The 12,398-nt window shown below is 39.7% G+C and overlaps 1 protein-coding gene across 1 annotated transcript; it reads left to right on the top strand.

Annotated features, from left to right (window-relative positions):
- Nucleotides 1-505: 505 nt before the first annotated feature.
- On the top strand, nt 506-9,886 carry tmem72 (transmembrane protein 72). Its single transcript, XM_061790182.1, has 5 exons — nt 506-746; nt 4,555-4,621; nt 5,002-5,073; nt 8,966-9,105; nt 9,193-9,886. Exons 1-5 carry the CDS (start codon nt 671-673, stop codon nt 9,600-9,602), a joined length of 765 nt encoding a protein of 254 aa, XP_061646166.1. The 5' UTR covers nt 506-670; the 3' UTR covers nt 9,603-9,886.
- Nucleotides 9,887-12,398: the final 2,512 nt, after the last annotated feature.

Raw genomic sequence — 12,398 nt, 5'->3', positions numbered from 1 at the left:
GTTGTTTTTGTCATAGTCGCCAGTTGTTTTATCATTGTGATTAAATATTATTTTGAGATTCCCGCACTCCTGCCTTGCCTCCCTGCTTCCCTGCAATTGGGTCCACCATGTTCTTGCCTTGCGTTCCTCGCCGTCGCCCTAACCATGTTCATGACAGGGATAGGCTCCATCGTCCCGCAACCCTAACCAGGATAAGCGGTGTTGAAAATGGATGGATGGATGGATGGATAAATAAAATGTAAAGGAATAAACCGTTTTTGTCACATTTTTTGCCTCAGTTCAATGAACATTGTGCTGCTCCTTCCATTGTGCATACCTTGGCCACCTGGGGGGGTGTATAATACAGACATAGTGACACAAATGAAGAAGAGTTTCTATTTATTTATTGATTATGATTGAATGAGAGAGAGAGAGAGAGCGAGAGAGAGAGAGAAAAAGAGAAAGAGAAAGAGAGACTGATTAACAATTGGGTCATTACTGAGTCACACACCTTACTAAGGTTGAACCGGACCAAGCTAAGAGGCTTCAGGCATCACATCATCCTCTGTCGAGCTAAGGGTCAGCTATGTTTCTAGAATATTACCCTAGGAACTTCCTAACAACAAACTATTTCAGATAGCATAAAAGAGGAGAGGTTATTTTTTTCTGGGGAGGAAGAGTCCCCGTTGTCATGGACAACTCAGAGAGCGGTTGGTGGATTATAGTTGAGATTGCATGCAGGATTCTTGGCATTTCTACAGCCACAGGTAGGATATATGGTGACTAGTTATTTCTGATGAAACAAGACAGACGACAGAACCTCGTGATTTGTTCTGTTGCTCTTGGATTCTTTAACAGAGGTTCTGAATTTCCTGAGGCAAGAGTGTAGCAGCATGCTAGTCAAAGGCGTAATCTGATGCTGAATCTGTGCTGGACACTTCCACAGAGTAGTAAACAATATTGTTTCAAAAGTCATGTGTGGCAACATAAACTCACTGCTGTGAAGAATTACTTGTATTCCATACACTCGACTAAGAAAATAACCCACAGTCTCCACTAAATATTTAGAACGAGTACATTTTTCTGCTCCAATCAAATGTTTTAACAATGCAAGATGTCTACATCCATCCAGTCTTTGTTCATCATTCTTGCTAATAGTTACCAACTGATCCTTTTGGAAACCACAATGAAGCTGACCCATCCAACACACATTCATTGGCCAAAGCATTAGGTACACCTGAACACTAATGTCAGTGAAAATGAATAAACATTTCGGTCTTGGCATTTTCTCTACCATAGTGTCACACAATAGAACAAAAATAAACAGTGGATTGTTAAATTAAGATACAAATGAGCATTAACGAAATGCCCAGTGAGACTACAATTTGTAAGTGTAGGAGGTTGGAGGTTAATTGTCAGAGTCAGACTTTAGCAGACAGTGTTCTTGACCTCAAAGTACTTCACTTTGCTGAAATACAGTGGAGCAATATGCAAATGCACGTGTAGCTCTTCTATACAGACACATACCTGTACCACAGGGGTCAAACCGGTTAGTCGATGAGCGTCCAGGCGACTTTTCTGCATCTGTCATGAACGGAACAAAGGACAGGACCCAAAATGCATGACTCCAATTCAAATGGACAGTTTCAAAAAGAGAAGTTTAATAAACTGGCAGAGGTCGGTACACAGCCAGGCAATCCGAAAAGCCAACAGTATCCAAAAAACGTGAGGCAAAAAGGCAAGCTCAATTATCAGAACAGGGTCTAGGCTTGCTATGAGTCGGTGACGTGGAAACAAGGTACAACGAACTGGCGACCAGAAAGAATGAGACACGAGGTTAAATGCCTAGGGTAATTAGGGTAAACGGGGCACAGGTGGGGAAGATGCTTCTCAGGGGGAAGACAACAACCATAACACACACCCATGACAGCATCGACGTTAAAAGGTTGAAGTCGACGAATCGCTAATCATGATTTTCTTGTCTTCCAATCGGCGAGTTTACAGAGGACCTTCGGCTCGCCCGTCTGCTGCCGTTGCCAAAACTGGAACGCTCTGTGGAGCAGCGAAATGTCCGGCCAACAAGGCAATACCGTCTTCATACGTCTGCGTGGATCGGAGAGTATGAAAATAAGAATCAATGAAAATAAGCTGGTTGTAGACAAGAATAGCAGTTAGCCTCACCAGCTTTGGCTATTCCTATCGCGTCTGGTCTTAAAATATTCATACCAGTGGAACAATGGCACTGGCGGCGAGGAACAAGGACAAGGGTATTGCGTGAACTCATGCGCCATCTTTGTCGCCAAAATGTTATATCCAAAATGCGTTGACAGTAACTGTGTGCGAATGAAAATGGAATTCCCACACATTCACAACACGCACTAACATCGTGACACTTGTGTCGCTATACGACCCAGTGTCGTAACACTTCATTGTCGCAGCACAGCATATAGTCATAGGTTACTATGCTACAAGCGTGGTGAAATATTTGACCAAAAATGAGACCAGTATCGTGGTCATTTGCAAAATATGCAAGTCTATCTTCATATATAATAAAAGTGTGAAATACATGTGTGGCATACATATTTACATGTATACATGTGAAATAGAGAGTGAAACTGATAATTGCTTGATTTCTTTTTTTAGCTTGGCTACGATGTCGCATCCCCTTCTGTACAAACTAGTAGTTAGCCTCATTAGTCCGTTGTTAATCAACTTCTACTGTATTGTACGTTAATTGAAAAAGTTGCAGATGCTGCTCATTTACACAGCCATGCGCCATCCAACTAATGTCTCTGCAACCAGCAGGTTTACTGGCCTTATTTGAGCTCATGTGGTTTTATACACTCATGAGATTACTGTACATTTGCCCTTGTGTGTGCACATTTTATGTGTCGGTCTGCCTCTCTGTGTGTGTCTTCTATAGACATACAATTAAATAGGGTAGACTTTTGCCTTGATTTTGAACTGGTCTATATACAGTGTTTATCCCTCCCACACCCTATTAATGAGCAGCAAGCTTTTAGCAGCATTGTCCTGATTTCCCTCTGGTGCTGATTGTATCGCTGCATTTCTGCTAAGGCGCCCATAAAAACGGTTTCCATGTGTAGATTGCCTCACCTATAACTTCCAAGGCAAAATAGTATCTAATTTTAGGGGAACCATATTTCTTTCATCAAACTCTCAACTGTACCAAAGTGTTTAGTTAGTTCTTTATTTGATGTAACCTAACCATATTTTTACTTGAACCGCTCGTGTTTACCTTTGCAATTGAACATCTCACGTCACAACCAACTATATGAAAACTACACAGAAGGTTATAAGGGTAAAATTAAATAACATAACATTCAAATTTGAGTGCCCTTCGTTAGTTCGTTTCTGTCAAAGTTATTTGGTGGTGTTGGGGGTCAAATCGCCATTACTCTTAAATCGATAATTATAGTAATGTCATTAGCACTTAAGGCCTCAGATGTCGCTGTTGCATTTCCCAAAAGCAAGCCATTGCATTTAATGTCAACATTCGCCACAATTTGGCCTTTTTGTTTTCACTGTTTGTCTGAGGATACTGCCAGCTGGATTTGGCTCAGCTCCTTGCTGTCAATACAAGTCTCGGCCAAGCATCGCTTGCTTCTAGCTGGTCTTCCAAAGAATACTTTCATTCAGACAAAACAAATACTGTATATGATATGGAACAACAGTACCATTGATCATTCATGAAGTCAGGATGAGAGATAAGAGGAAATGCAGTCATATCAAGTTACTAACCGGCACTGTGTTGAACCCGGGGCTCAAATCGTAATAACAAACACGAGTAAGCCATTAGCACAATTCAGTGACCAAGACATCACTTTCAACTCTTGGAATGGATGCTATAAATTGTGGCAGCTTACTTGAGGTTTACTCAAGCGCATAAATCAATCTAATCTTTTATCGTCACCTGAACACATCTACAGTTGAGAAATACAATCAAGAAGAAAGTCCAGCTATCCAACCAGACAATCACAGGGTACAGGTGACTCAATGCATTTACATTCAGACCAAGAGGGGAAGAAAGCTTCCAGACCATGACATTTATGGCCTCAGTCTACCATCTTCAGAGGACCTCATCCAGTAATACATTGTCACTTAGCCAAATCATCAAACTGGTTTCTTGAACGTGACGATAAGTTCGTTGACGTTAAAGACTCCTCCAGTCATCAAATGTCAATTCAGTAGACCAGCAGTTTACACACACATGGGAGTCAAGAACAGAAACCATAATGGGTCACCAATTGCCAGTTTGCAGTGTAAAAAGGTGAAAGCTACCTTAATTAAAAGAAAATACGTCAGGAGAAAATGCCTTTCAAATCAGATTTGCAGTTATTTGGAATAGAGAACATGTGTCACTATAGTATCTCAAATCTGCAATAATCTGGCTTGTTTTATATTTGCAGGGAATGTATGAACGTAAAATAAGGCATTGCAAAGACCACCCTTGCAGACTAATTTATTGCTTGAGAAATAGTGAACAAAGTCTGACATCTAGTGGACAAAATCTGCTAACCCCCAAAAGTGAAATGAGTTGCATTTTCTTTTCAGTGTTGTGTGCTGTAGGAGTGGAGACCCTACAACAGGGAGACTTCAACAGCCTTGGCATCTACCTGCTGTAAGAACTTGCTCGAATATATTTGTTTTCAAGTGTGATCCTTAAGGCTTCTGCTGTTTGTTCAGTTCACATCCAAACTAACATGGAGCCAAAGGAAAGGTTCCCCGACCGGAGAGCTGCACTCTTTGCTCTCCCAGAGAGAGACTCAAGTCATAACTGTTCATAGTGTGTTTCCCAAGAAGAGGCTATCCATGTGAAGAGTTTTGTCCCAGGGGCATTTTTTTCTGGTTCATAAGATGGTTATCTGGCTATTAACGGCAGTATTTACCGGTCCTTTATTCAGAAAAAGTCTGAGTTCACACACAAGCTGACATGTTTCAGTCTGTTAAAAATGGTTGCTGAATACATGTGGTTCAAAATTATTATTTGTTCCTCACCAGAGTGTCCTCTGTTGGCATCATGATATTTGAGTTGGCCTATTTCCTGGATGCACTTTTGCTCATGTGCCTGCCGTGAGTACTCAACTTGACTTTCTGTACTGACACCATAACATAAAATATAAAGGATGAACCGAATCAACTGGACCCTTCTTGTTTGTTGAAGAGGTTTCACCTTTAATTCAAAAGGCTTCTTCAGCGCCATAGTTTTAAGCGTGGAGTTTTCCTATTCATGTCTCTGGTAGCTGTGTCCCCTGGGGATGGTCACAATAGGGTTATTGTTGTTGCCAGGTGTTGCTGGTGAATAATCATCCTACTAACCAATATCTGCCTGGTGGCAAAACAGCTTTTTAGTGTCTACTCATCTTGTGGAACAAGAAACTCTTTTGGAGAGAGATGACAGGACATTGTTGCAAGCGGACAATAGATCATGGCGCAACCCTCATCCTCTGTTTAGAGAGGGCCTTTCTAGTTTGACATAGATGGCTTTTTTCCACACCTTTCACACCAGCGGTCCTCCCTCTCCACAATTTGGACATCGCTGTCCTGAAAGGAATGTCCTTCTTCATGAGATGAAAAACACTGCTCACCCATGTTGTGCCATGTGTATGTGGACAGGTTGCTTGGTCTCTCCAATGTAGAGGTCATTGCACTCCTCACTACACTGCACTGCATAAACAACATAGCTGAGTTTGGGTCTCTGGATTTTGAGGAACCTTCAAAGAACTGAAGAAGCCTTTTGGGGTAAAGTTGAAATGTCTTCAGCAAACCAACAAACACAGAGACACGCACAGCGTGCTTTGAACTGTTTAATGACACCCCAGGTGTAGTTTACTGTTAAACTAAACAATCACACATTGCATATTTAAATACAAGACACATGATCGTTTTAGAACTTGCAAGCTTCATGCTAACAGTCAATGGAAACCCCCATTGACGGGCTAGCTAGAATTAGCATTAGCTCACGGGTGGGATTTTCCTTCAAATAACGAACATTTATACACAAACTAAGTAACACGTATTCTTCTTGATCTGTGAAAAACGAGTTAACGTTCTTCTTCTATGCTTTTTATGCACTGCAAACGTGTTGCTCCATCATGCATCGCACCACAATGCCCCTAAGATGCAAAGGAGCAGCCGATACATTCATTTGCCCCCTGACTGTTTGACATGAAATCAGACTGAAACGTTCCTGTTTTAGGTTAATTAGGATTACCAAAGTCATTTATATTTGCTAAATATATACTTGTTTAATTTCTGTATTTTTAATATTATTATTTTACTTTTTCCCAATTTATTTTTTGGTTGTTCTTTTATATATTAAAAGTTGAATTTTGATAGTTACTGTACATGTATGGGATTGGGATTTGGTATTGGCATATACTTAAAATCAAAGACTCAGACTCGGACTCTGGTGCGAAAAATGTGATCCAGGACATCCCTAATAATAAGATTTAATCAGCAACAGCCTTAAAAGTTAATAATAATAGCAATCCATATTAGCAACCAAAAAGCTAAAGCCAAGACGGACATAGATAATGCCCACAATTACGTCATGATGACATTTCGCGAACGTTCCCAGAGTTTCCACTTGTGTCAAGTACAATGTCTGTATGTAAAGCTTTCAATGAGTTTCAGGTTTCTTTGGGATGACGTAAAAGCTCTTAGAATCATTCTTATCAAATCTGCATGTACAGCCTATGATGCTACAGGACACTACCATTTATTAATTCATAAAAATAAGCGCTATTAACTTGATCACTCTTGGTCGGCCGTTGACTTGGAGGGCCTTTTTGCCAACCAACACACCACGTGATCATTTGGTGACGACATGGCGAATGCTCCCATCGCGGTTTGTCCTACCTTTGATTTTTGAGGAAATAGCATTGGTAATTTGGAAACTCCATAACTGTATGATCAATCAATATGACTGCGGGAAACATTTCAAATTATTTGCAGCACGATAAATGCTGTTATTTTTACTTTAGATTGCTGACAAATTTGGAATCAGCAAGTATTACATTTTTATTTTGGCTAAATTAATGGCTTCAATATCATGTCCTCTGATTGGTCTAATTAGATGTCTTTTAGATGCCAATCATTCAAAGTGATGAAAAACAGTGCGCATGTGCAGGTACACAGCAACACAATCCACAAACATGATGGATATACGATGTTGATATTCCATACAGTACAATAGTTAAAATCATTTAGAAGGGGTTTGAGAGTTATGGTTTTGTCATATTAGTGCCATAAAAGTGTTTAGTGCAAAATTTAATTTTGAAAAAAATGTTTTACTATTTAAATTTTACAAATCCCAATTCCAATGAATTTGAAACATTGTGTAGAATGTAAATAAAAACAGAATACGATTTGCAAATCCTTTTGAACCTTTATTCAATTGAAGACACTACAAACACAAGATCTTTAATGTTCAAACTGATAAACTTCTTTTTTGTAGTTGCAAATATTCACAAATGTTGAATTTGATGGCTGCAACACTTTCCCAAAAAGCTGGGACAGGGGCATGTTTACCACTGTGTTAGATTACTTATCCTTTTGCTCTCTGTTTAACAACATTCAAAAAGTATTTGGGGACTGAGGAAAGTAATTGTTAAAGCTTTTTGGAATTCTTTAACATTCTTGTTTCATGTAAAACGTCAGTTGCTCAACAGTCCAGGGTCTTTGTTGTCGTATTTTGCGCTTCATAATGCGCCACACACTTTCAATGGGAGACAGGTCTGACTTGCTGGCAGGCCAGTCTAGTACTCACACTCTTTTACTATGAGCCACACTGTTGTAACATGTGCAGAATGTGGCTTGGCATTGTCTTGCTGAAATAAGCAGGGACGTCCCTGAAAAACATGTTGCTTGGATGGCAGCATACAGTATGTTGCTCTAAAACATGTTTTTACCTTTCAGCATTAATGATACCTTCACAGATGTGCAAGTTACCCATGCCATGATGTTGGCTTTTGAACTTTGCGCAGATAACAAGCCAGATGGTCCTTTACCTATTTGGACCGGAGGACACGATGTCTATGATTTTCAGAAACAAAATGAATGAAATGTGGACTCGTCAGACCACAGCACACTTTCCCACTTTGTGTCAGCCTATCTCACATGAGCTTGGGGCGAGAGACGCTGGCCAGCAGCATTTCTGGGTGTTGTTGATATATGGCTTTTGCTTTGCATTGTTGAGTTTTAACTTGCATTTGTAGAACGACCTGTGTTCACTGACAATGGTTTCCTGAAGTGTTCCTGAGCCCACGTGGCAATATCCTTTACACAGCCATTTTTTAACGCAGTGCTGCCTGAGGGATCAAAGGTCACAGGCATTCAATGTTATGTTTCAGCCCTACCACTTAAGTGCAGAGATTTCTCCAGATTCTGATACTATGGACCATAGATGGTAAAATCCCTCAATTCCTTGCGATTGTAAATTGAGAAATGTTGTTCTTAAACTGTTGCACTATTTGCTCACGCAGTTATTCAAAAAGTTTCAAACCTCACCCCCGTCCTTGCCTGTGAACAACTAAACCTTCCAAGGATCCTCCTTTTATACCCAGTCATCAGACTCACCAATTAACCAGTTCATCTATGGGATGTTCTAAACAGGTGTGTTTTGAGCATTTCCCTACTTTCCCAATCTTTTGTTGCTCCTGTCCCACCTTTTTTGGAACATGTTTCAGGCATCATATTCAAAATGAGAGAATATTTGCAAGAAAAAAACCAAAAACGTTCATCGCTGTGAAAATTAAATATCTTTATCTTTGTAGTATATTCAGTTGAATATATTGTAGATTGAAAAGGATTTACACATAATTGTAGTCTGTTTTTATTTATGTTTTACAGAATGTACCAACTTTTGAATTGGGATATTGGGATATAAATTCATACTAAATTCTCATGTGAACATGCCATAGTTACACAGTTGCTGATGAGGAGTTCTCTGCCATATCTGCAGCTGTCCTCCAGACTGTCAGCTCTTTACATTATGGGAGAAGATGGCTCAGGTTGGAGGCTTTCATAAGTTCCTCTATTATTCCATAATGTCTGTGGTTTGTTTCCTGCATCCTGTGTTGGTGTGGCATGCAATTATTCCAGGTAAAATTAAGCTGTCCTTGTAGTATATCTTAGAACCTCAAACCTTGAACACCTAAATGCCATTCATATAAATTTCTACGCTTTTAGGGACAATGCTTCTAGTGACTGCCTTGTTCAACTTCATACTCAGCAAGAAAACAAAGACCGAATCATCTAAAAGACCGCAGGAGAGTTACAGCAGCCAAGGCCCCACCACGGGGTATGTGACAGAGGGGGTCGCCTCGGACAACACGCTCTCCTTCCTCCACATGGTGACGGGAAAAAGAGTTGCCCTAGCAACCAGGGATGAGTGCAACGGCCTGGCCGAGATGGGGGGAGACAGCTTTCGGGCCATGCTGGAGCTGGAGCACACACCAAAAGATAGGAAGAGCAAGGATAGGAGACCCACGTGGATGAGAGGTCAGAAGGAGGTGGTGGAGAGAGAGATGGAGGAAATGATTGAGTTTGGGGATTCAGAGCCAGAAAATACCTCAGACACTGTACCTATGATCACTTGATTGATGCTTTTTCTGCACTCCATACTCATGTCACAGCAAACCGTTGAGTACTGTACTGTAATTGAAATAAACTAGAGATAAATAAAACGTTTCTGATCAATGACTGGTGATAACGTACAGTATTTATACAGTATGATTACAAAACCAAGAGTAGTAGAGTCTCTAAAGTCGAACACAATTCGTTCCAGTATGCTCGTTGAAGCCATTCAAATTTGTTAAGCTTTAGAAACAATCGTTCCCATAGGGAATAATGCAAATAGGAATAATCCCGTCCAAGATCAAAGAATCACCTTCGTAAAACCTTAATGTGTTTAAGTTGTGATCTTTTTAATATTCTTGGCAGTCAAATTGTTGTTCCTTTGTTTGTCGGTTTCATTGTAATTTGTCATCTTTTCATAATAAAAGAAAAAAGAAAAAAATTAAGAACTGTAATATTAATTTAACAAAACAATGACAAAGTTGTACTTCAAAAAATGACTTGCATGGCAGATGTGACTTATGCATCTTACTTTTTAACATTGCTAATTGTCGCACAAGTGTAAAAATAAGTTTAAAAATGATAAAATACTGCTTTAACTTTAATGACAAAGGTGAAATTTGGAGGTGACGTGCATCTATTTTTTTAAGCATTCTAAATTGTCACACAGGTGTAAAAAAAAAATCTAATCACTCTAAAGCACAAAACAAAAACTGCTTTCATTTGTAAAAATAAATAAATAAATACATTTAAAAAAAGTCACAGTGTCTTATAACTTCCACTATATATTTTTCTCAGATCCTCCTCCCTTAAAGGGGAAGTTTGTTATAAAAAAAAACAACACTTTTTGTCAGCCCTTTGTAGCCCCATCTTGTGGCTGTGATTTTGTTTTACCAGAAACCTCTGTGCCCAAGAAAAAACAACTAATCAGAAACAGAAACCATGATTGACGAGGTGCCATTCATTTTCTGTGCACTCACATGCACACTCATAGCAGGTACACCCTCGTGTCCTTGCGCTGACATGTTTGTTACCTTGGGCTTCAGGAGCTTTGATGATACTAGGATGGAATATCCACATCCAGAAAATAAAAAAAATATTGGGGAATTAGTGAAGTGAGGCTACATTCAAATCTTTCTAACAGATTAACACGGCAAACTCCCCCTTTAGTACCCCTTGTTGAGGATGGACCTTTTTCTGTATAAGTGTCATAAGTCACAAAAAGCCAAAGAAAAATAGTATAGTTGATGCTTACCGAACCCTTGTGAAGTACACTCAGGTCAGCGCCTTTTTGAATGCATTTAGACAAAAAGCCAAAGAAAAAGCAAAATTGACCCAGAGTCAATCCATCGAGCTCTTACTGTAAATCAGGTTTCATGAGATTTGCTGACGTCTGGTGTGAACAGTTAAAATATTTGGGTGACTTTAGAGACGTAACAGTTTGAAAAATTTCTGGTCAAATTCCAACTTATGTGACTTAGATGTTCCAGAGGTTCCACTGTATCTGTTTTGTATTCATGTGTATGATTTTAACATTTTTTATGATTAGCCATTTGGACCAATTTATGGCACACATGGTGCCTTTTAGTCTGATTTAGACCATATTTGCAAAGCTTAAATGGACTGGGGCAGCGACATTAATGAGAGGCAATCCAATCTAGTTAATGTTTCATGCATTATTCATAAGGCAATAAAGTGGATTAAGTCTTTCACTCATTCAACGGCACTATAGTGGAAATATGTGCGAATGTGACAGGGAAAAGCTGGAATTAAACAGTCACATTCAAGATGTCTCATTGTGTGTGTTTATCAAGTGTGAGTGGTCACCATGGCGACGGGGCTCTGGGAGGTGAGCCCAGACACTCTGGACCAACGAGAAAATAAAGCTATTGTGTCCAAAATGGTGATGCACCACTGACTGATTTGTTAAACATATTTAGTGTCATACAATACAATAATAAAAAGCCTGCTTTTCATTTGTCCCTTTTGTCAGTCTCCATGCTGAGGTTGTTCTTTTGTTCAGGCTGTAAATCAATACTGTCTGCCAAGACATTCACACTTCAACATGTATACACTCCAGTCTTTTGTTCACTGTCTGGAGCCTTAATTGGACCAATCAAAGCTACAGGGAGACTCTATGAGCACAACAATGACACATTTCAAGTAAATAGCCTGCAGGTTAAAAACTGAAGACGCTTGCTCTACTTTTGAATGTATTTTGTGTGTGCTGGGCTCATGGCATGTGATTGGAGATGTTCAGATGGAGAGAACAGTGAGACTTTGTGTGCAGGTCAATGAGGTCACTCAACGGCTTGTGCTCCAACTCTTATAATGAACTTAATTAGCAATTGACTGGTGTCAAATTAATTGTTGTTCCATTTCCAGTTGTGTTCTTTCCTGAGGGAATTGACTCAGCGAGGAACATGTCACTTCCTTTAAATCGCAAATAACCATCAGGGAGAGTGAGGGAGAGACTTCCTATAGTTTTTGTTCCCCGCTACAATGGCTCAGATGGAAGATCCGGGATCAAAAACAGGATGGGAGGAATAAATCTCGGACATGGTCACGGTGGCTTCTTCCTTTTTTCCACAGAATTGGAGCAAAACAGGATAGGCGTTCTACCAGTGTGCTTGACTTGAGGGGATTCTAATTGAAAAGGCAGAAAAGTTATATGAATTTTTTGGTCAGGCAATATAATTAACAGAAAATCCAATCCCATCTGACTAGTTTTTAGGCATATAACAGGACAAAACCAACCATCCAGTAAACATTAATCTATAACCTTCAATTATATCCCAGAAAAGAACAACAAATGAACT

This window comes from Phyllopteryx taeniolatus, chromosome 11 (assembly GCF_024500385.1).
Source record: "Phyllopteryx taeniolatus isolate TA_2022b chromosome 11, UOR_Ptae_1.2, whole genome shotgun sequence".
Classification (NCBI taxonomy): Eukaryota; Metazoa; Chordata; class Actinopteri; order Syngnathiformes; family Syngnathidae; genus Phyllopteryx; species Phyllopteryx taeniolatus.
This window is presented reverse-complemented; position numbering and strand designations above follow the sequence as displayed.

Excerpts from the sequence above, each read along its gene's own strand:
- tmem72 (XM_061790182.1), top strand. The coding sequence starts at position 671 with ATGGACAACTCAGAGAGCGGTTGGTGGATTATAGTTGAGATTGCATGC. Across the intron at positions 4,622-5,001 it reads AGCCTTGGCATCTACCTGCT|AGTGTCCTCTGTTGGCATCA; the intron begins GTAAGAACTTGC and ends GTTCCTCACCAG. Across the intron at positions 5,074-8,965 it reads CTTTTGCTCATGTGCCTGCC|CTGTCCTCCAGACTGTCAGC; the intron begins GTGAGTACTCAA and ends CCATATCTGCAG.